The sequence below is a fragment of the Blennius ocellaris genome (genome assembly GCF_963422515.1).
Source record: "Blennius ocellaris genome assembly, chromosome: 1".
Taxonomy (NCBI): Eukaryota; Metazoa; Chordata; class Actinopteri; order Blenniiformes; family Blenniidae; genus Blennius; species Blennius ocellaris.
The window spans coordinates 32,890,120-32,912,925 of record NC_137650.1 but is presented as its reverse complement, the minus strand read 5'-3'; the positions used below and the strand labels follow the sequence as shown (position 1 = coordinate 32,912,925).

The window sequence follows — 22,806 nt, the reverse complement described above, 5'->3', positions numbered from 1 at the left end:
AGAAAAGTTCGGAGTTACGTGATGCACCTGAACGCATCACCAGCCATGTATCTGCAGCATGAAACCGGTTTCATTGTTTAACCCTGAGCATTCAAAGCGTGTGACAAAAGTAGTGGCTTATAGTTCAGAAATTACGGTAAATCGCAGCCTGCAATGTGTTTTTAGGTTGTTATATTTTTTGTGATTTTATAGTTTTTGTAGCACTTCAAGTTCCCCTTATGGTTTTAACAGTTTTGCCTTCTTGAGGTGTTTTCCTGGAGAGTCGATTGTTTGTTCAAAATGCAGAATGCAAATAAAACTAAAATGAAAACGAAATGTTTATTGGCGAATAATTCGATTAAAGTTCAATGGAGCCGCTACGGAGCGGCTGAAGAGCCACGTGAGGCTCTGGAGTTGCGGTGTTCAACTCCAGAGCCTCACGTGGCTCTTCAGTCGACAACGGAGGGAAAATAAAACCCGGTTACATCACATCTGAAAATTCCACTAAAAAAACCTCCCGCAGGAACAGAGACACTTGCAGGTCCTTGGAGAAACGCACACCCCAGGATGTACACAACAATTTGCATTCCGTTGTATTTGAAATAAGAAAAAGAAGTGACAATGAAGCACAAACTGTTTAAATACATTTTATTTATGGCGGCTGGAATATGTGCCAACACAGACGACGACAGGAGGAAGGCCAGAGTTTCTGCTTCGCCGAGGCGACCGAGGAACGTTTTCACGTTTGTACGGAATGTTTCAAAATGAAAACGCAGCGCTCCCATGAAGATGTCCCGTTTCCACGGAAACGGCAGAAACGTCGACGGAGAGCAACACGCCGTGGCCGTTAACAGTGAGAGGACCAATCGGGTGTTAAAGAAACTAGAACGTGGGCGTTGTGTTTCTGGAGGCTCCGGGCTCCGTTGGCGTGTAAATGAAAACCCCAAAAATGGTTGCCGTGCCAACGGGCCCTCGAGAGAAAAACCAAAAAAAAACCTCCAAAAAGAAACGAAAAAAAACCTCAAACAATTAACGATATTAAAAAGAATGACATCTGAAGAGGAGCGCAGAGGATCCGTTGATGGTTTTAAATGTTTTTTTTTTTATTTTAAGAGAAGAATCTACTTCACACGGACCTTAATTCACATTAACATATAGATATTTCCAATTAATAAGACATCATGTATTGGGAATAATTAGATTTAAGATATATACTCGTAAAGTTAAACTGAGAGGTTTCAGATCATCTGTAATAAATTGAAAATATTTAGACGTTTGACTCAATTCAATTATAATAAAATCCTCTTTTTGTTTTTATACACGAGACCGATCAAATCCTTGCGGATTTCAATCACAACATTTCTCGACATTGAGTGAAGTTCGCCTGCAAGTCTTGACGAAGGGCACAGAAAGCGCCCTCTGTGCAAACATGACTAAGCAGCCGACACACACACACACTTGTGTGTTTATTTACCAAGCGTGTCTATAAGGACTTGTAAATATCTGTCGTCAACTCTCAGTCGACTCTTTGTTACAACAGAGATTAGTCTGTAAATTTGGGTTTTTCACGCCCTGAGGAAAGACTAGCAGGCTCACTATCTTCCTCTTTTGTGTCTGCAGTGTCTTTTCAGTCGTACTGAATTCATATCACTGAGGAGGAGGAGGAGGAGGAGGAGGAGGAGGAGGAGGAGGAGGAGGAGGAGGAGGAGGAGGAGGAGGAGTGGAGAAGAGCTCAGTCATTGAATGAAGTCATCATGAGACCCGATCTGGACAAAGTGAGCCTGCAAGTCTCAAAAAAGGGCGACGAAAGACACTGCGGAATGGATTAAACTTGTGTCATCAGCGTTTCTGCCATTTTTCGTAGAAATGGGACTGTATTTTTTTTTTTAAAACATTGCCGTGTGAACGCAGAAGTTTTCTGAAACGAAAACGCAGAAAAAAAACAACAGTTTTCACTTGAAACGTGTAAATAATCGGGGCCTCGGTGAAAAGTGGCGTTTCGACGCAGCCGTAGCAGAAATAGAGACGTTTCCTGCCGAGTCTGAAAACAAAACAAAACCCGTTAACATCAACAACATTTCATAATATTTGATTCACGCTTCACGTTGACCTCTGACCTCGTCCAGCAGCCGAAACTACGAGGGAATTCGTTTTTTTTTTTTTTTTTTACAGAGACGACCAGACGTCGCCGAGGTAATAAATTATACGACCCGGAGAAACAGGCACAGGAATGGGCAGCGACAAAAACCTTTTTGACATTCACCGGAGGTTTTCCCAACACGAGGTCCGGGACCCGGGCGAGGAGCGCCGCCGGAGCAATAAGACACTTTTCAGACGGCAGAGGAGCGAACTCTGTCTGATGGTGGGGGGAGGGGTAGGGGGGTGGGGGGGGGTCAGTAAAGGTCTAAAACATACGATATGATCGTGATCCATGGCTCAAGTCTTTTCCCTCTGAAGCCGTTCCTGGTCCCGGGACCTCGGGTTCAGAAGAGTTTCCCCCCTAGAGGTCAAACAAGGACTCACCAAAAAAAAAAAAAAAAAAAAGTTCGGAACATTCAAGACGTGGACGCAGCCGAAGCTTTTTAAAAAGCGCCGGAGGTCCGATCCGGAGCCTCTCCGTGGTCCCCCCCGGTCCGGTTTCCCCCTCCACCCCCGGAGGACGTCCCCCCTCAGACTCGTCCCTGCTGAGCTCGTCTGTCCTCCAGACAGCGACACACCCACATGGACACCACCTCGGCGTTCCCGTCGTTGAACTGGACGATGAAGGCGTGATCCTGCGGGGAGAGAGAGACGGGCGCAGCGACACTCCGTTAGGGAGACGGAAACCGACGAGCCTGCAAGTCACAACGCGCGTGAAGAAACCACGACTCTGCGCTCTTTTTCTTTTCGTCGCCAAAAGTTCTGAAGCACAAGGGAAACGATGACGGGAAAACATGCTGTCGCTGTCAAACATGCGGCCCGGGGGCCAGAACCGGCCCGCCAGAGGAGCTAATCCGGCCGCCATGTGATTTAAAAAAAAAAGTATAAATATAAAAACTGACAGAGGCTGATCTAAAAACACTAGATTGGCAAAAATGACATTCAAAACCACCCTTGGTCAGAATTTGACCCCCGACATTAATGCATCTGTGGAGGTCACATGACGCAAAACCTTTCACAATAAAACGAGTCCAATTTATGTGAAGTGATACTTTAGACACGTAAACTCAAAACTCCAGATGATGACAAATTATTTTAATCCTGAATAAAAATACGATACCCAGATTCAGCTGATTGGGGCTTTTTTTGTGTTTTTTTGAAAATATAATAATAACTGAAATATGTATATTTCAGAATAGACTGGCAAATTCTTGCAGTTACAAAAGAATCAAAAGAAGGAAAGACTTTGCATTTGTCCATATCTGCAGTTTAACATGTGATGTTTGACCTGTTGGCCCTCCAGAGGTCAGATCAGGTTGATGTGGCCCCTCAACTGAAATCAGTTCGACGCCTCTGATTTAAGGCGACTCGCGTAACATTTCAAGTGAAAAGCTCCTGATGTCCGTTTCCGCGGAAACGGCAGTGAGGCTGAACGACACGCGCAGAACAACACGCTATAAATATTAACCACGTCACTCGCAGAAGCAGCGTTTGAGAAAAGTTTCACTCGTTGCCACCGAGTGACTTTTTTTTTTTAATTTGCAATTCGCCGCTTCTAAGGAGACGGAGATTTTCTAAAAGTTGCATTTTACAATGTTTCCATGGAGAAACCGTTTTCAAAAAAGTAATATTTTGTTTGCCCCTCTGTTTCCACGGAGACCGAGCATTTTCAAAAAGTTTTGTTTGTGTGACCGGACGCCCCAAAACACAAACGTTTTGGTGATTTTACTTAAAAAAAACAAAAAACAAAACGTTTAAATGGAACCTTCCTGATGAAAATTCTTGATGGATGCATGTTTTTCCATCACGTGAATAATTAATAATAATTTCCTCGGTTTTGTTCTATTACTTTGCAGAGAGAACCGTCTTGACGAGGCGTTCAATGACCCTCAGACGTTTCGGTTGCCACAAGCCGTCGATTGCTGAGAGTTTACAAAGTTATCAAATATCAAAATAAATCTGAGAAACTGGTTGTTTTTTTTTTCTTCCCCGTCATCTCTGACTCGTGCAGCTCGCCAGGCTGAAGCCGGATTCGAACCGCCGCCCCTCGTAACCCCCAGGTCACTTTACATTTGTCATATTTCATGCAACTCCCAACGTAAACATCTCACACACGACCTTCAGATTAACTGTCAGGTGATTAAAACTGGGAGATAAAAACAGAGTGATGCGTCTTTGTCATGAAAACAAAGAAAATTATGACGTCTATTAAAAAATAAATAAATAAATAAGCAAAATGCCGGCACTCATTCTACAATATTAGTTTTATGAGCCGACAGATTGAGGCCACAAACATTATTACACCTTTATGTGAGCGGCTCGCTTTCGCTCCACTCGTTATAATTATTCCAAATGAAATAATGATAAAAACACACATAAAGTGAACTGGGACGTCATTAAAGGCTCTTAAATATTAATGAGCGACAGACTTGGTTTTAAATGCGAAATGTTTAAGTAATGGATCGTTTTGAAGAAATACGGCCGGAGTGAGATGATTGACACGAGTCGTAACGAGACGGGAAACGAGCGGCGGAATAAAAAGAAACCAACCTCAAAAAAAAAAAAAAAAAAAAAAAAAAAAAAAAAAAAAAGACACATGGAGGACTGACGCAGCAATAATCCACTGAAAGTAGGTACTGGATTACAGTTGCTTCTCAAAAGGTCAACTGCTGTAATCTGGACGTGATCTATAGTCTGGATTATATCTGATGTCACGTCACTTAATGGGGGGGGAAGATGCTCTATAATCTGGATGTTAGTGGAGGAAGATGCTCTATAATCTGGATGTTAGTGGAGGAAGATGCTCTATAATCTAGATGCTAGAGGAGGAAGATGCTCTATAATTTGGATGATATTGGAGGAAGATGCTCTATAATCTGGATGATGTTGGAGGAAGATGCTCTATAATCTGGATGTTAGAGGAGGAAGATGCTCTATAATCTGGATGATATTAGAGGAAGATGCTCTATAATCTGGATGTTAGAGGAGGAAGATGCTCTATAATCTGGATGTTAGTGGAGGAAGATGCTCTATAATCTGGATGATATTAGAGGAAGATGCTCTATAATCTGGATGCTATTAGAGGAAGATGCTTTATAATCTGGATGTTAGTGGAAGAAGATGCTCTATAATCTGGATGATATTGGAGGAAGATGCTCTATAATCTGGATGATATTGGAGGAAGATGCTCTATAATCTGGATGATATTAGAGGAAGATGCTTTATAATCTGGATTTTAGTGGAGGAAGATGCTCTGTAATCTGATCGCCTCCATTCAAAATGAACGAGCCCCCCCCCCCCCCCCCCCCCTCGGCTGTCAGCCTCATGAGGAGGATGTTCCAGAACAAGGTCATGGGGGGGTCAGAGGGGGGGTCACGGTGGGGTCAGAGGGGAGAGTGGTTGGCGCTTGTAAACGAAACAAATCCACTCAGGCCGGCCTTGAATTCCATCTCAATGTCCAATTAGCCGGCTGTGATCTCGGCCCAATGAAGCCGTCAACACTGATCCCGGCGCTTCCAGGCTGTCGGCGCGCTCGAGGAAAATCAATCCCGGCGTCAACAAACAAAGACGACAAACCCGCAGCCTCAATCTGGCTCAGAGTGTCACGTGTCAAGAAACAAGAAGACATCGCATTTAAGCGATCTTACGTTGAAGGAGGCTTTAAAGTTTTTTTTTGTTTTTTTCTCGTTCCGACTGAATCATCAGTCGTGGGACTATAAATAAACGCCACGAGACAAAACGGCTCCGGTAAACGAGGTCCGAGGCCGAAAGCCAGTCCAAGGTGAGTCGCGTCGTCGTCAAAAATCCCTCCAGCAACAAGCGAACTGGCGCAGACGACGTGAGATTAGTGACAAAGTGGGACAGAGCGGTGGGGACGGTCCACTTCCTGCCTCCCGGGAGCTTCATCCTCTATTTGTGTTACGCTGGAAAATAAAGTCAAGCCGAGGAAGGGGTTGGCGAAGGGGGCGGGGCCAGAAGTGAGACGGAAGGACGAGCTCCAACGGTGGACGTCTGCGCCTCGTCTGGTTTTTTTAGGACTCGACCAGAAAAGCACGTATGCAGACGACGTTAAACTCTCTGTGGCCGTGATGCGTTCATGTTCCTCTCATCGTTTTTAAGTCTTTTCCTTCAATTCTCAAGCCGTTACGGTTCTGATTTCCGCCACCGGTTGGCCACAGAGCCTAAAATGTATGTTTCTAATTAGTTAATCGAACAATTTTAGAAAAATGACCTGCGACTAAAAATCGACCAAGCTTTTGAATTCAGTGCGCAGAAACAATTGATCGCAATTCAGTCGTTGCAGTTTGCGTTCATTAAAGATAGAATTTGATTTCACGCCAGCGTGAATCCGTGAATTTGATGTATTTTAGAGGAAATTGTTGGAAGTTTCCTCAAAGCCGCCAAAGTGTAGAGATTGTTAAGGGCTGAGGGAGCTTCATCAATCCTGTTGTCCTTCTAATGGGCAGTCGGGGTTAACACAGTCTGAGGTTAATTACTCTCATATCAGAGAGAGAGAGAGAACGTGTGTGTGTGTGTGTGTGTGTGTGTGTGTGTGTGTGTGTGTGTGTGTGTGTGCTGGACGCTCCTGGGCGCCCCTCTGTGCCGAATGCTCGTCTCATCCATCATCCCTTCTTGCCTCGGCAGAGAGGGAGTGATACAGAAATAAGGGCGGCGGTCCTGAGTGATGTTTTTAAGATCACTCTCTCCACACGCCGCTGCAGAAATTAACCCCGACACTCCGGACTCGTCTGCGGGAATCCGCCCTGGATGGAGGAGCCGTCACGTCACGGCGACGCACCAGTAGACACAGTGGAGCCTTCAGTTGAGGATAAACTACCATCGCTGCTTCCCGTTGAAACGACTTCCCATTGAAGCTACTTCCTGTTTGAGGCAGCTTCCCGTTGGAGCTGCTTCCTGTTCTATTGACGCTGCTTCCCGTTGAAGCAACTTCCTGTTTGAAGCTACTTCCTGTTTGAAGTTACTTCCATCTTGAAGCAACTTCCTGCTTGAAGCAGCTTCCTGCTTGAAGCAGCTTCCTGCTTGAAGCTACTTCCTGCTTGAAGCTACTTCCTGCTTGAAGCTACTTCCTGTTTGAAGCTACTTCCTGTTTGAAGTTGCTTCTTGCTTGAAGCTACTTCCTGTTTGAAGCTGCTTCTGATTCTTTTGAAGCTGCTTCCTGCTTGAAGGTACTTCCTGTTTGAAGCTGCTTATTGTTCTTTTGAAGTTGCTTCCTGCTTGAAGCTACTTCTTGATGAAGCTACTTCCTGATGAAGCTACTTCCTGATGAAGCTACTTCCTGATGAAGCTACTTCCTGATGAAGCTACTTCCTGTTTGAAGTTGCTTCTTGCTTGAAGCTACTTCCTGTTTGAAGCTGCTTCCTGTTCTTTTGAAGCTCCCATTGAAGCTGCTTCCTGTCAAAGTTGCTTCCCTGAAGTTCTCCCAGGTTACATCTCAGACTCTGATGGGTTAAAACGCTCGGTCTTCTTCTTCTCAGTCACATTATCTTATAATTAAATTACCTGCAACTTAAATCACCCGTGACACCGGTGAGAGTATCTTGGTGAATTCGAGTCGTGTCACCGAAGGTGCTCCTGGACGGAGGTGAGACTGGGAAGGCCACGTTTCAAAAGTTGCATTAATTGCCGTCTGGATGTCGGGGGGGGGGGGGGTGTCCCCAGATTAATTGATGCCATTTTAAATAACTCTGCGTATGATTAATATGCTCAGAAGAAATTAAAAGGGAGTTTGAGGCAATTACAACAAGAGGCTGGTCAGCACCTCATTAGAACCGTGTTGGAGGAAACATGGTGTGTGTGTCAGGGAGAGTGTGTGTCGAGGCAGGCGGGTGAAGAGGTAAGAGGGAATAAACCAGGTCTTTACAGATTTGCATGCTAATCACCAGCTCCCTGTGGAAAACCTGCTGCCGTCGGTGGGCGAGTTGGAGAACCACACAATCTGAAGCAGCGGAAACGGTCCAGGTCTTAAAGCGGTACGTAGAACATCAAGTCTTCAAGCCCCCCCCCCCCTCCCTTTTTTTATTTATTTTTTATTACAGTTTAAAACGTAATTACAAAGATCCTCGAACGAACTAAGGTCTCGTTTGCATCATTTTTGCCTTTTTTGTTTAGGAAAGTTTTTTTTTTGCGATTTGACATTTTGACAATGACGTCATTTCCATGGAAACTGCAAAAAAAAGCCGACAACTTGCCGCTGTTGGATGTTTTTGTCTTGAACGATATACTATAAACGTTTAATGCGAGTACACGGACATTAACTTTAAAACTACCGGACTGCGTGCAGGGGGATACTCCCTGGTGGGCGCCCCCCGGGGGGTGTGTGGGGGGGTTGAAGGGGGGGGGGTAAAGCTTCGAGGTTTTAGGCCATTAAGAAGGCTTATTTGTCTTCCTGGAAGACTGTAATCAGTGGCAGATATTTAACCTACGACACGGAGTTGATGTCAATTAGCAGGACCGTGACATCGCTCCACACACTCATGCGACGACGGTAAAACACCGATCAGTCGTAAACTATCAAGTCAGTCGAGTAAAGTCACAAAGATTTGCAGGTGAATTGGTCTTTATCGTAGACGCGTGAAAAGGGCCCACATAGAAACCGAGAACATAAAAAGTCTGAAGTTGTCGATGTGTAAAACAATTTGCCCACGTGAATCTGAAAAGTCGACGCGTTCCAAGACGAGTGCTGAAAATACAGACGACTCACCAGTAACTTCGGACGTCTGAAGGGTTCGAAGCTGTAAAAGTGTGGGTTTCGCTGCCCTGAGCTCAGACTCACAGGCTCCTTCGTTCTGAAGTGCGCCTCAGTAGTTAACCACCAGGCGGCGCTACGCCTCATTGAGCGTACGCGACATTGGGGAAGCAGACAAAGGTGGGATTTACGGCCAGGCTTTTAGAGCTTCGAATCCTTCAAGTGGAGCAAAAGTCACATGCAAAAAACCCCCAAAACAGCCAATTGTGAAAATGCGAGACTCGCAACTGGCGAGTCGTCTGTATTTTCAGCACTTGTATTGGAATGCGTAGACTTTTCAGATTCACGTTGGCAACTCTTGGGGCCAATCACAATTCTATTCTTACCCCTACCCCTTAGCCCTCCGCCTACCCCTTAGCCCTACGCCTCCAAAACGAGGGCAAAGGCAATGGGGTAAAAGTTTCAGCCCTTAGATTTGGGCCCCCCCTCTCCCTCTGCTCACCCCCCTCCCCCTCTCGCTCCGTCTCACAGTTATGACATCATAACCCGGCGCCGTTATATCAGCAGAGCTGAGCCACGGATGTTTGTTGATTTTCCAGCAGGAGCGTCGTCACGCCGTCCCAAATTCAACGTGTTGCAGTAGCTTGGCTGCTCTGTTTCGTTTTCCGCCTTTCCCACATCAAGGAGAAGAAATAGACGGAGACGTGGATTACTTCAGTTTTTTGCGCCGTATTTGGACTTCAGAAATATTTCCTCATTCACCATGTGAAAGCGGAGGAGCTTCCTGGTTTGCTCGGGGGTCCCTGTTTTCAAAACACCCATATTGGAAGACTTTGGAACTATACAGTGTAATAATAAAATGTTATAAACACGGTCTCTACCAAACAAATACACACGGAAGCTACATACGGCAGCGCTACTGCCGTTCTTACTAGTATAAAACACAACAGGTTTATATAACTTTAGAAGCGTATATATGTGAAATGCGAGTCCTTCGGCGCCATGTCCTCCTACCCATCTGTTTAAAGTGTGCATCTGTAAACGCTCCGTTTCGAGGGGTGAACAGCCCTTCCCCTCACCCCTCAGATTCTCGTGAACGCACATTTCAAAGGGGTAGGGGTAAGATGAAGGGCTGAGGGGGAGAATTGAGACGCAGCCTTAGCTTCAGACAGGCAGACAAACTCTACACACACGTAAACAAATGGTTTTGCGCCAATAATTCCCCCCATAGATGAAGATGTTATAAGTAAAAGGACGTTAAATAAGCCGAGTCAATTCAGGTCTGTGTCGCTGTCGTTCAGGACGCCCAACACACCGTGGATCCAGGAACGGGAAGGTCATTCCACATTCACACACACACACTGAAAGACTCACATCAACTGGACTTACTGTTATATTGCCTGGGAAGACGAGTCAAAGGAACATGAGCCCATGACGTCGCTTAGAAAGGGGTTTAAAAACTCACGGCCAAATCCAGTTGAGATGATTCGATTGGTTTGACATGCAAAGATCCACACACACACACTTCACTCGGTACGTGGTAAAAACCAGGCGATTGATGGGGAAACCATTAATTAACTAAAAAAAACCAAAAACCTAATTAAGCGGAAATAAACATGACAAGCTCATTTTGAACTGAATTATTTATCAGTGTCATTCCTCGTTACTTCTGAACAAGAAGCTCGTCTCACAGATGGTCCGAGGGAGAAAGAATTGATTTATTTTGACGTTTAAAAAAAAAAAAAAAAAAAAAAAGTCTTATCGAGTGACGTGCAGCTCCGGTTCCAGCCGTCGGTGGGAGTGACGGGTGTGAGCAGCGGTAAAACAGTACGTGTGAATGGAGTTTACATGGCGGGAGACCCCAGGGTGAAGGGCGCCGACAGGAAGGTTCGCATGTGAAAACCCTTTTTGCACATGTTGACATGTAAACACCAAAATACTTTTAATAGTACGACGGCTGCCAAAGTTTGAAGACGCCCGAGTCCCGAAACTCCAGCGACACATCAGGCAGCGCGAGACAGGAAGTGGATCCAAATCCAACATTTGCCTCATGCATCTTTTATAAAAGTCCATTAGTTTGTCAAATGTAAACATTGGACTTTGTGAATGAGACCAAAAAAAAACTACAACATAATTTTACCTTTTTTCCTTTGGTGTCCTTTCTTTATAATAATCAGACTGTAAGTGGGCAAAACGTGTGTGTGTGTGTGTGTGTGTGTGTGTGTGTGTGTCTAAACTCATTTTGGGGGCAGGAAGAAACAAGAGGGGGCTTCCTTTGTGAAAAACCGAGGGGCTCATCTGGTGTCTCGGGGTTGAAAGGATACTATAACAAAACTGTGTGTGTGTGTGTGTGTGTGTGTGTGTGTGTGTGTGTGTGTGTGTGTGTGTGTCTACAAATAGAGGTGAATGGGACGGCTGGGGTGCTAAAAGGCTGAGCGAAGGCTGCAGGCGGAGGAATAATAACATCCATCGAGTCACATTCAAACAATAAGAGAGAGAGAAAGTATCGTTATTCCTCTTTTTCCCCCACGATTTACACAGAAAGATGAAAGAAACGACGCAAGCTTCTTTCCTTAAAAGACCAAAATTCATTAATCTGGAGGACGTTTGTGTATTCTACCCCAGGGATTTAAAACTGAAGTTGGCTATCGAGTAAAAAAAAAAAAAAATTAAATAAAGTCTCCTCGACATGTAATACTACTTTTCACCACCGGTTGGTGCAGTGAGCCACTGGGGGGATTCAATCAAGCTCTGGCTCACTCAAAAATTACAAAACTTAAAGATTCAGGCTGACTAATGTCACGTGGTAATAATGTAATAAAAGCCAAAAACATAAATCGCCTTTAAAGTAGTAAAATACTAAACAAGTTTTAACAATCACAAATGAATAGTTTGTTTGTTTTTTATAAAATAAATGAACATGATACGATCGTCCACTTTACCTATTTTTCATAACTGCAAAAATTCTTCCCAAAAACTTTTTGACGTTATTGTGTGTGACACATCTGATGGACAAAACAACAGCTTTTAACACATTTCAAATAATGCGAGGAAACAACATTTGGGTAAAACGAATAGCTTTGTTCCACTTTTACTAGGAGATTTTTTGTGGGACTTCCTGGTCGATACGGTTCAAGTAAAAAAGCAAGTAAGAGGCGAGTGGATCGTTGCTTCCGGTATCTGCAACGCCTTGTAATACCACCCTGAACCACCAGGTGGTGTTTCAAGTCGGCTTACATGTCGTCTGTCGTCAATAAAGGAGAAAACGGCAGGAGGCAACATGAAGAGCGCGACTGATTTGTATTTGAGCCGATAAAAGAAAAGCATCGTTTCAGGTTTTCTGACGATAAATCTTAAAAAAAAACAAACAAAAAAAACCAACAACCGTCAGACGGACGTTGGATTGAGGTCATCAACCAAACACCCGCCAGCCGGCGGTCTGGGCGCGAGCCAATGGAAAGTCTCCCGGGCTGACCCACGTCAGTAGCTTATGATGACAGGATAGAGTGTCGTCCATTAAACATGCAGCAGCGTGACGAGAGAAAAACACGCTCACTTTCCTCTGTGACGACTCGTCATGTGACTCTTTATCTCGCCGACGCGAGATATCAAGTATTGATCCCCGGGCAGCCACCCGGGGCGCCGCCTGATATTCCTGCCTGACTAATTAAAGCAGCAGCGGCAGCAGCGGCAGCAGCAGCAGTCGCACTTCTGACGGAGCTCCGGGTCGATTCCCTCCGAGAGGAGAAGGAGCTCCACGTTACTTGATGCCGCGACGCCTCGTCAACGACGTTCATGAGAGTTTTAGGAGGAGTTTTTTTGTTTTTGTTTTTTTTGAAACATGAACAGAGCATGAAGTACAAATTAAACTGCTGATCTTCCAGGGTTTAGCTCCACGCATGTGAGAAATTGGTGGATGGAGTAAAGGATGGAGGAATGGGTGGATGAAATGATGGAGTAATGGATGGATGGAGCATTGAATGGAGGAATAGGTGGATGAAATGATGGAGTAAGTGATGGATAAGAGTAATGAATGGAGGAATGGGTGGATGAAATGGATGAAATGGAGTAATGGATGGATGGAGCATTGAATGGGGGAATGGGTGGATGAAATAATGGAGTAATGGACGGATGGAGCATTGAATTGGGGAATGGGTGGATGAAATTATGGAGTAATGGATGGATGGAGCATTGAATGGGGGAATGGGTGGATGAAATAATGAAGTGATGGATAAGAAAAATGAAGGGAGGAATGGGTAGATGAAAAAAATGGAGTAACTGACGGATGGAGTAATGGGTGGAGGAAATAATGGATGGAGTCGTGGATAGATGGACTAATGACTGAATGGAGTGTTGTATGCGAGTGTAGTAGTGGGTGGAGTAACGAGTAAGTAGAGTAATGGATGGATGAGGTGGTAGGTAGATGTAGTAATGATAGATGGAGTATTGAATGGGTGGAGCAGTGGATGGAAGTGTCTCATCAGTGTAGTAAGTGAGTAATAGATGGAGAAGTGACTGAATGGAGTACTGGATGGGAGGAGCGGTGGGCGGTTGTAGTAGTAGATGGAGTAATGATAGATGGAGTATTGGATGGGAGGAGCGGTGGGTGGTTGTAGTAGTAGACGGAGTAATGATAGATGGAGTATTGGATGGGAGGAGCGGTGGGCGGTTGTAGTAGTAGACAGAGTAATGGACAGATTGAGTATTGATTAAATGGAGGAACAGATGGATGCAATATAAGGTGGGTGTAGTAATCAGTGAATGGAGTAACGATTGAACAGAATATTGGATGGATGGAGTTGTATGCGGGTGTAGTAGTGGATGGACGGTGTATTGGCGGAATGGAGGAACGACTAAGTAGAGCAATGGATGGATGAGGTGGTAGGCAGATGTAGTAATGATAGATGTAGTAATGAATGGGTGGAGCAGTGGATGGAAGTGTTTGATCAGTGAAAGATGGAGTAGTGACTGAACGAGTATGGGTGGGTGTAGTAGGTGGGTGGTGGGTGGTCGTTTTCTCCCACGGCAGGAAAATTCAAGCATAAGGTGACGGATTTATGTTTTTTTTTTTTAAGTAAAGAAATTCTGCCTTTTTCACTTTAACCAAGACGAAAGGCACGTCGTTCAGCAATTTAACGTCCGGCTGTAGTTCTAGACAATAACTCCACGAAGGACACTCTCATGCTGCTCCATCATTAATCTCGTGCTGCCCTCCTCATGTCACCGTGGACCTCCACCCGCCTCAACATGCCAACAAACCTCAACTGAACGGGATGAAACATTCACAGTACGAGCAAAGCCGTACGCACAAGTCGTCCCTTTTTTATTTGTTTTTATTTAATTTAATTTTATCATTATTTGGGCGCAGGCTGCACCAGGCTTCGGGGACAGAAGCCATCAGGAGCGGGGGACGCAATCAAACAGGAGCCCTTTAAAGAGCGTCTAATAGGATAAAAATCCCTGTGACAATAATGACGTCAATAAAAGCCCCAGCAGTGATTAGAGAAACCACACGCTGAAACCAGATGAGCAAACCGGAGCTGCTCGGTGAGTTCGTGCGCTCATAAAGCAACATTATTTGCTCAGTGTCTACCCCCATTGTGCGATTTTTCCCGGCATTACCTTCCTCGGATAAAAAAAAAAAAGTGAAAGCAAATGGTGGCATTTTCTGTTTGGCAGCACAGAGAGAGAGAGAGGTGGAGGGGGAGGAGGAGGGGGGGGAGGGTGGAGGAGGCAGGACGCATTAACATACAGATAGAATAGGTAAAGAGTTTTAATGTACTCAGGAGGCCCGGGGAATGGAGAGGCAGAAAGAGAGGGAAGCGAGGGAGAAGGGAGAGGAAGACAATCAGCATGCTGCCGCCGCCACAAAAGGCAGACATCCATGACCTCACATCTCAGTTCATCACGGCGCAGGAAGGAACCCGGCGGCCGGCCAAAAATATAGGTGGAGGAAAGACGGAAATAGAAGGAGAGAGAGAGAGAGAGTGGTGGAAATATGGGATGACGATGATGATGGTGAATATGAAAGAAGTGGGGCAGGAGAGAGAGAGAGAGAGAGAGAGAGAGAGAGAGAGAGAGAGAGAGAGAGAGAGAGAGAGAGAGAGAGAGAGAGAGAGAGAGACGGGACGGGAAGAAACACCGGCAGGAAATGAAAAGCCAAACTGAAAAAAAAAAAAAAGATCGCAAAGTCACGATAAAAGCTTCACGAATAAATAAGAATCGGCACAAAAAAACCGGGAGGGTGGAGCACGGAAACCTGGCGAAGTGGGATTTAATGCGGTTCAGAAATGACCCGCGTGTTCTACGTGAAAAGACGGCGTTTCTCGTTTCCACGGCAACGTAAAAAAACAAACAAACCAACAACAACAACAAAAAAAAAACGATGCCGAGCCACACGTTGGCGCTGTTGGATGTTTTTGAACTGAAAGCTCACACAGAGAAGTCGACTCGAGGCCGGCGTGTCAGGCCACATCGGTTTTTTCACCGTTTCTACCGTTGCCGTGGAAACGGACACCGGTTTCAAATCATTGCGGAGCGAGTACGAAAACGGGGGGGGGGGGGGGTGGGGGGGGGGGACTGCGCCGCAAGCGATGTGGTACATCGTCACCCTCGAGTTTGGATTTTCCACTGACATTCATACGGAGAAGCAGCTTTGATCTTTGCTTTGATTTATAAAAAGCCTCGTTTTGTGATTGTGTGAAGAATTGAAGAGAAGAATCGGCAGACGGAGCTTCTTAAGTGCTCAAATCACGTCGAAAAAAGAAGAAACGAAAAGCAGCGTCCACTGGAACGCTTACAAAAACCAGAAGAAGCCGAAAATATAAACTTTGAGTCAGATAAAAGACGGAGGGTCTGACTCGGTCGTGGCGTGAGACTGAGAACACGCCATCCGTTAGCAAGCTGTGGATTCACACCCCGGACCTCCCACCGGACCCCCTGTCGCTGTCCTCGCCCAGCAGCCCCGGCGTGTTGCAGCTCTTAAAAGGCAGTTTTCTGCAAACTGCTGCTGATGTGTGTGCTAATGCTAATGGAACAGAAAAAAAAAAAAAGAGAAGTCGGGGGCATTCAAACCACCAGAAAGAGCTGAAACTCTGTTCTCTTATTGATTAAACTGAGGTCATGAACACCAACAAATCTCAACCATCTACGACAAGGAGAAAAAAAAATACACCTAAAACTCATGAATACAGATAAAACAGCTTAAAAAACCCTGAATACAGAATATAAATATACAAGATATTTGATGGGATCAATTAATAAATGAGTTTTTCCAGCCTCTCTCGTGAAAAACTCACACTTTAACGTGCATAACATTTCAGTTAAAAACATTTCGATCATCTCATTTGAGTAAAGTTTCCCGTTTACACAACATTTTGAAAACGACGTCCGTTTCCGCGCGGTTTGTTGTTTTTGTAATGAAAGGCGGCAGTGCGGTGTTTTGGATAAACTGGTTTCCCTGCTAACTGGTGCCCGGCTTCCTCGAGCGCCACAGCAGATGTTTAAAAACCCTCATCTAAATCCGTATCTGTCCTGGCGAACGCCGTTTAACCGCCCGTGTATCGAAGTTTAAAGTATCGTAGCGTCTGTTTGTCGTAGTTTAACATCAGCTGGTGGCGGAAGTCACCAGTTAACAGGGGCACCAGTGAAACCGAAACACCGGTCAGCGAAACGCCATCGTAACAATCCACATTTTATAATATTGTCAATAAACACATAAAAATATACAATATTTATTATATTATTTGAGTCGATCTGCATTACATCAGGGGCGATTATTTGTGACACACACACACACACACACACACACACACACACACACACACACACACACACACACACACACACACACACACACACACACACACACACACACACACACACACACACACACACACACACACACACACACACACACACACACACACACACACACACACACACGACGGGGAAAAGGCCCCATAATATCCTATAAATCATAGTATTGTGATGGTAAAGGATGAAAATCAGAGCCGAGGCAAGTCGAGTAAGGCCGAGTAGGGACGTGTGGAAAAAAGGCGCCATAAGGTAACTGATGAAGTTCTGCACACGCGGCGCTGGATGTTTCGTATGTACAAAGACGGGTGACACACACACACGCGTATACACACACACACACAGACACTTAAAAATAATTTCCTTTTGTCAGTTGGTCAAATTTTCATGAGGCTATGAAACTTAATTTTGTAAACCAGAATGATTTGACTCCGGTACAACGGCTCGGCCTCATTCATTCAGCCGGGCTGAATTAAACAAATTATTTCTGAAGTAGGTCTCAATCCTACCTCAAGGTTCCTCGCTGACCTCTCTCTGACATCCTCCATTGGCAGCAGAGAGTTCATTACTGTTGTTTTGCGACGCAGCGCCGCCAACTTCAAGGGTCCTTGACCCAAAACACCCCAATCATTGCGGGAAAAAAAAAAAAGAAAACGGAAAAAAAAAAACACAATCGCATATTCCGAAAGCCGGCGAGATAATCAAATTATGTTTAATTGAATTTTTATTGGAATGCATGAATATGATCACCCTCGGTACACATTTATTCAAAACTTATATTTGGCGGTCCTTGGCGGAGTTTTAATGGAAAGCGTGGTTTAACTTACCATGAGGTTATTAGGTGCAGGTCTCTCTTTGGGGTGCCGCCGCATGCTGAAAAAGAAAACACACACACACACGCCGTCTGAATCTGGCTTCTATTCATGTCGCGTTTGAAGATGCTTTTGTTCTAACTTTCATTTCGCGAGCGAGTTTTAAATTAATATTCAAGAGGAGGACTGAAACAAAAACCCACAAAGTCTGAAAGAGAAGAAGGCCTCACTGCTAACTTCACAAAGCAGTTTATCTGCGTGTGTGTGTGTGTGTGTGTGCGTGTGTGTGAAGCCTTCAGCCGAGTCAGAGTCCACACACACACACACACACACACACACACACACACACACACACACACACACACACACACACACACACACACACACACACACACACACACACACACACACACACACACACACACACACACACACACACACACACACACACACACACACAAACTAAAACCACCGCAGGGGGATAAACAACAGCTGGTACATGCACAAACACACACACACGTGGTTTGGATGTGTGTGTGTGTGTGTGTATGTTTATCTAACTGTAAAGGTTACAAGAGGCTAATGAATCACAGCCAAACACTAAGTCAACACCGTGTTTGCCTTCATGCATTAGATAAATCAGATCGGAAAATAAAAAGCGCCTTTAGATCAGCTGGGATTTGGTGTCTAATGGCCGCCACGGCGGCCGCCGCCACGCATCAATACAAAACGGGAACAGGCACTTTAAAGCCATTGTGCGATTCTTTTCTATAATTTGGATCAGATGCAGCGTGTGGTTTTGGGATCGCTCGCTCGGGGCCTTTTGTGCAGCCGGAGATGCAAACATCGGAAAATAATACCGTATAAAGCCAAACACGAAATGCACTTAAAAGGCTAAGGCCCCGTTTACACAACGATCGCAAGTGAAAAAGGAAAACTTTTTTTTTTTGTGTCGTGCTCGGAGCCACTGGAAACCCAACTTTTTGAAAACGCTCAGACCCCGTGGAAAACGGGGAAAACGCAACTTTTCTGAAACGACGTCTGTGTCCTCCCACCAATGTTTGTTACGTAAAGTTTTCTTTGCACACGCGTGTTTGGTTTCATCATAAAAACAACAAACAGCACTAACACATGGCCAAACATGCCAATTACCGTAATATCTGGACTATTGAGCCCACCTGACTATAGACCACACCCACCAAATTAATAAAAAAATTTAAAATTAAAAAAGGTTCAGATTTACGTGATGCACCTCAACGCATCACCAGCGTATTGCCGGCATTAAGCTTTTTTTTTTTTTACTTACCGTATTTTCCGCCCTATAAGGCGCACCTAAATACCTCAAATTTTCTTAAAAGCTGTCAGTGCGCCTTATAGCCCGGTGCGCCTTATATATGGACGATTGTTCTACTCCAGGCTGCTATTTGACAGCTGAACAACTAGAAGCTTTTATTTTGACAACTCTTACTTTGCAACCGGATCTTCAGTGCGGACGAGACTCCGCACAACACCTTAATCACTCATGGTTGCACACCAACGTTCTAACAAACCAAAATAAACTAGATGAAATAATTACTCCCTAAACTGGGGAACAAAAACACAGCATAAACACAATCAACACAACACCAAGCCCAACAACGAGCCACAATAACCTCCAACAACACAAAACATGAATTTGTCGCTGCAAGGCATGATGTCCCATCAGCGACAAATTCAACCTGAGCTCCTCAGTGCAGCCGATAGAAACTCCCATAATTCATTGCAGCTGTTTGTGGTGTTTTAAATGCAATTATTGGGGGTTATACTTGGTTTGTGGTGTCGGTAATAATTGTGTTGTGTTGTGTTTTTGTTGCTTAGTTCATGTAGTTTAGTTTATTATTATTATTATTATTATTACCGGTAGTTGTAAGTTGTCAACCAGTAGTGAAGAAGGTTTTGTGTGTAGTGTGGTACTGGCATAGGCTGCAGGTAGGACTATCAAAATAAAGCATGTGCACCTCTCTTGGTGTTAGAAGCAATGGAAAATGTAACTTAATGGCTTTGAGCTATAAATGTTGCTGACCACTGGTCTGTTCCATGTGCCTTATAGGGCGGTGCGCCTTATATATGAATGAAGTAGTAAATTATGTCAATCAATGTAGGTGCGCCTTATATCCCGGTGCGCCTTATAGGGCAGAAAACACGGTAACATCTTATAACATGTGTTTACAGTCCAGGAACTATGGTTCATCCTCTTCAACATCGTTTTGAAAACAATGTCTTGTCAATTTGAAACTTTTGCGACACGAAAATGTAAAACAAAATAAAAAAAGGTTCATAGATACGTGATGCACCTGAACGCATCACCAGCGTATTGCTGGCATTAAGCTGTTTTTTTTTTTTTTTTTTTTTTAACTTGTAAATATCCATAAATTAGCTGCAGGGTTTAAAAAATGTGGAACAAATTAGCGTTTACAGTCCAGGAATGATAGTTCATCCTCTTCTACATTGTTTCGAAAACAATGTCTTGTCAATTTGGAACTTTTGCGACATGAAAATGTAAAAAAAATGTAAAAAAAAAAAAAAAAAGCCTAAGAGAATATGAGCGAGGAGAATAATGTTCAGACTCACCACTGAGTGACGAAGTGAACAAACTTCTCACTGAACTGTCCCACAGGTAGAACCGGAGGGTCCTGGAAGAGAAAACAACATCCGTGAGTGGCTGGAAACTCTCCTTGGATTCAATGAGATGGCTCTTCTCTCTCTCTCTCTCTCTCTCCCTCATCCCCCCCTTTTTAAACCCGTTAAGAGTTAATGATATTTGTATTACCGTCCTGTCTGTATAAACATCTACACGTCTTTAAATATGGTGCCCAGTGTTGAATGTCCTGTGATTACTGTGCCACGGTTCTCTTTAATAAAAAAATATTAATAACAGAAAAACAGGATTATATTATTGTGGCCTCCAATTCATTTTTCAAGGTCTCAAAAAAAACATCTTGTGGCCGAAAATTAGAACTGTGTTTTTTAATTAGTATTTCATGGCAGTGGGTTCATATTTTGTGGTGAATAATTCTTCTTTCATAGTGTCAAATATTAATTTGTGTCCACAATTTCAAGTTTTATTTCAGATGTCATGTCTGGGGTTTTGTATCATTATTATTAAGAATAGTAGTCGTAGTTAAAAAAAAACTAAAAAACCTGTTACACGTCAAACTCTGTTACAAATAACTGTACTGCCGTTAATGTATCTGGTTCTGGTGTTGACATCTTTTTATTTAACATCAATAATAAGAGCAACCTTTCTTTTTTTTATTACTACATTGTGAATAGCAACACTATTGTACAAACAGTAAAGACTGTAAAAAGTACTTTGTTGGAGAATAACTGAGGACATAAATCAGTTTATGTTGAAAGAATCGAGCTTTTCAATTAAATCAAGGCAAAGTGACGTCATCTTCACCGCCTTATCTTATTTACTTTATTCCCTCCTTTGAATTACAATAAAAAGCTGAGGAGCGACGAGCTGCGGTCTGAAGACCATCGATAAAATATATATATATATATGGTTTACACTTTACAGCAAAACTTTTTTTTTTTAAGATACAATTCCAGCCACATCGCTCACAAAAGCGCCGCCACGCTCGTCTGTTCCTGATTAAACTTTGACCAGGAGAAGGAAAACTGATGTCGCGGTTTAAAAAATAATGAAAAAATTACATATTACCATTTCTAATTGATATTTCTCATATATCTAGTACCGTATGTGCCCATCTCTATGTAGTATAATATCATATGGCTTTGTTTTGCGTCATATTCTGATCATGTTCATCAAGTGAATCACTGCTGTCTGAGCCCTGCAGCTCGGCAACACGTGGGCGGAGTTACGTGATGCACTTGAACGCATCACTGAACCGAAGCCGCGTTTTAACTTCTCAACTGCCCGGCCGGCTTGTTTTCAGGAATACAGTTCTGAAAACCGTCTTTCTGACGACCGTATCTGTCGAGTTTGCGCTTGAGGCTGCTGCCAATGTTCATGTTTTAGCGTCAGATACACTTAATAACTTCCAAATGTGTCAAATATACTTTGGAATCCAATCCTTCGAATCATAATGCTGAAAAAAATAGTCATGGATGAGCTGTCCGGGGTTCAACTAAACCCTGAACACAGAAAACTTCTGCAATTGGTGGAACGGAACCGAAAACGACGACGAAACCTTTTGGTCGACTGGATCACAAGAACCGAACCGCTGAACTCAAACTAAATGTTCTTAGTTCGGTTTCGCCAACAAGGATTAAAAAAAAAATTAAATAAAGAAAAACGAGAAAATTAGAAGTAAAAATTAACCAGATGACTGAAAACTGCTGCCAAATAGTACATCAGCTGTGTGTGTGTGTGTGTGTGTGTGTGTGTGTGTGCACGCTACATGTTGTCAAACAGGCTCGATGAACCGTGTCATGTTGAACAGCTGTGTCACGCCGACCCTCCGTCACCTCCCCTCCGTCACCTCCCCTCCACCTCATCCATTTTCCTCTCGCTCCGTTCGACCGTCAGCAGAATGAAAGAGAAACAAGTATCAAGGCCCATTTCGGCGGCGTCCATTAAGCCGCTCTCGGCTCTTTCTCTATGAAAACATCAACAGATTCCAGCCTGAACAGGAAAAAAAAATAAAAAATGAAGCTCTGAATAACAATGGTAATTTACACGCGGGCTTAAGATATGCACGCGAGTGACGCACAGACGTGTGCAGACAATGCACAGGAGGAAAAAAAAACCAACCCATAGAGCCCCGTTTATTCAAATGCGAAGAATTAAAGCTCTTTACACGCGGAGCCCCGCCGCGCCGTTGAAAACACCTCTGGGCAGCGACGCTCCGACCGGCAGCCTGCCGCAAAGCATGATGCATGAACCCATTTAAATTAACAAAGGAATGGGCTCCGTCTAATCTGCTGCACTTCACAGGCCCGCCGCCGCTCGGGTGAGCAATACATCACTGCACGCACACACACGCGCACACACACACACGCACACTAATGCCCTTGAGCACTGCACCACAACCCTCAGTACGCACTCCGTTTAGAGGGAAAGCCCCCAGATAATTTGCAACGACAATATTATTGTCCAACACACACGCATGCAAATTGAAAAGAAAACATGATTAAAAAAATAAATAAAAATAAATTCTAAAACAAATTCTTCAGAGTCGTGACGACACGACACGACAGATTCAGTGACGCCGCCATGAAATCTCGCGAACTCGCGCCTCAAAGCGAGTTTGGAAAAAGTGCAAAAGCAACAGAAGAAGATTTTCACTGTAACTTTGCGCTTGAAGGTTCGTTGAAATTGACATCGTGTTGAGAACGCAGTAATATGGA

General features: G+C 44.1%; 1 protein-coding gene across 1 annotated transcript in view; it reads right to left on the bottom strand.

Moving 5' to 3' along the window:
* Positions 1–2,648: 2,648 nt before the first annotated feature.
* map2k5 (mitogen-activated protein kinase kinase 5) overlaps positions 2,649–22,806 on the bottom strand; it is a gene marked incomplete at its 3' end in the record, with an annotated part of 61,630 nt that continues 41,472 nt past the window's right edge. The window contains exons 16-18 of the mRNA XM_080498204.1: positions 20,062–20,123; positions 17,467–17,512; positions 2,649–2,753 (exon numbers count right to left, since the gene is read on the bottom strand). Coding sequence (XP_080354330.1) covers positions 2,649–2,753; positions 17,467–17,512; positions 20,062–20,123 — 213 coding nt within the window. The remainder of the gene's footprint in view (positions 2,754–17,466; positions 17,513–20,061; positions 20,124–22,806) is intronic.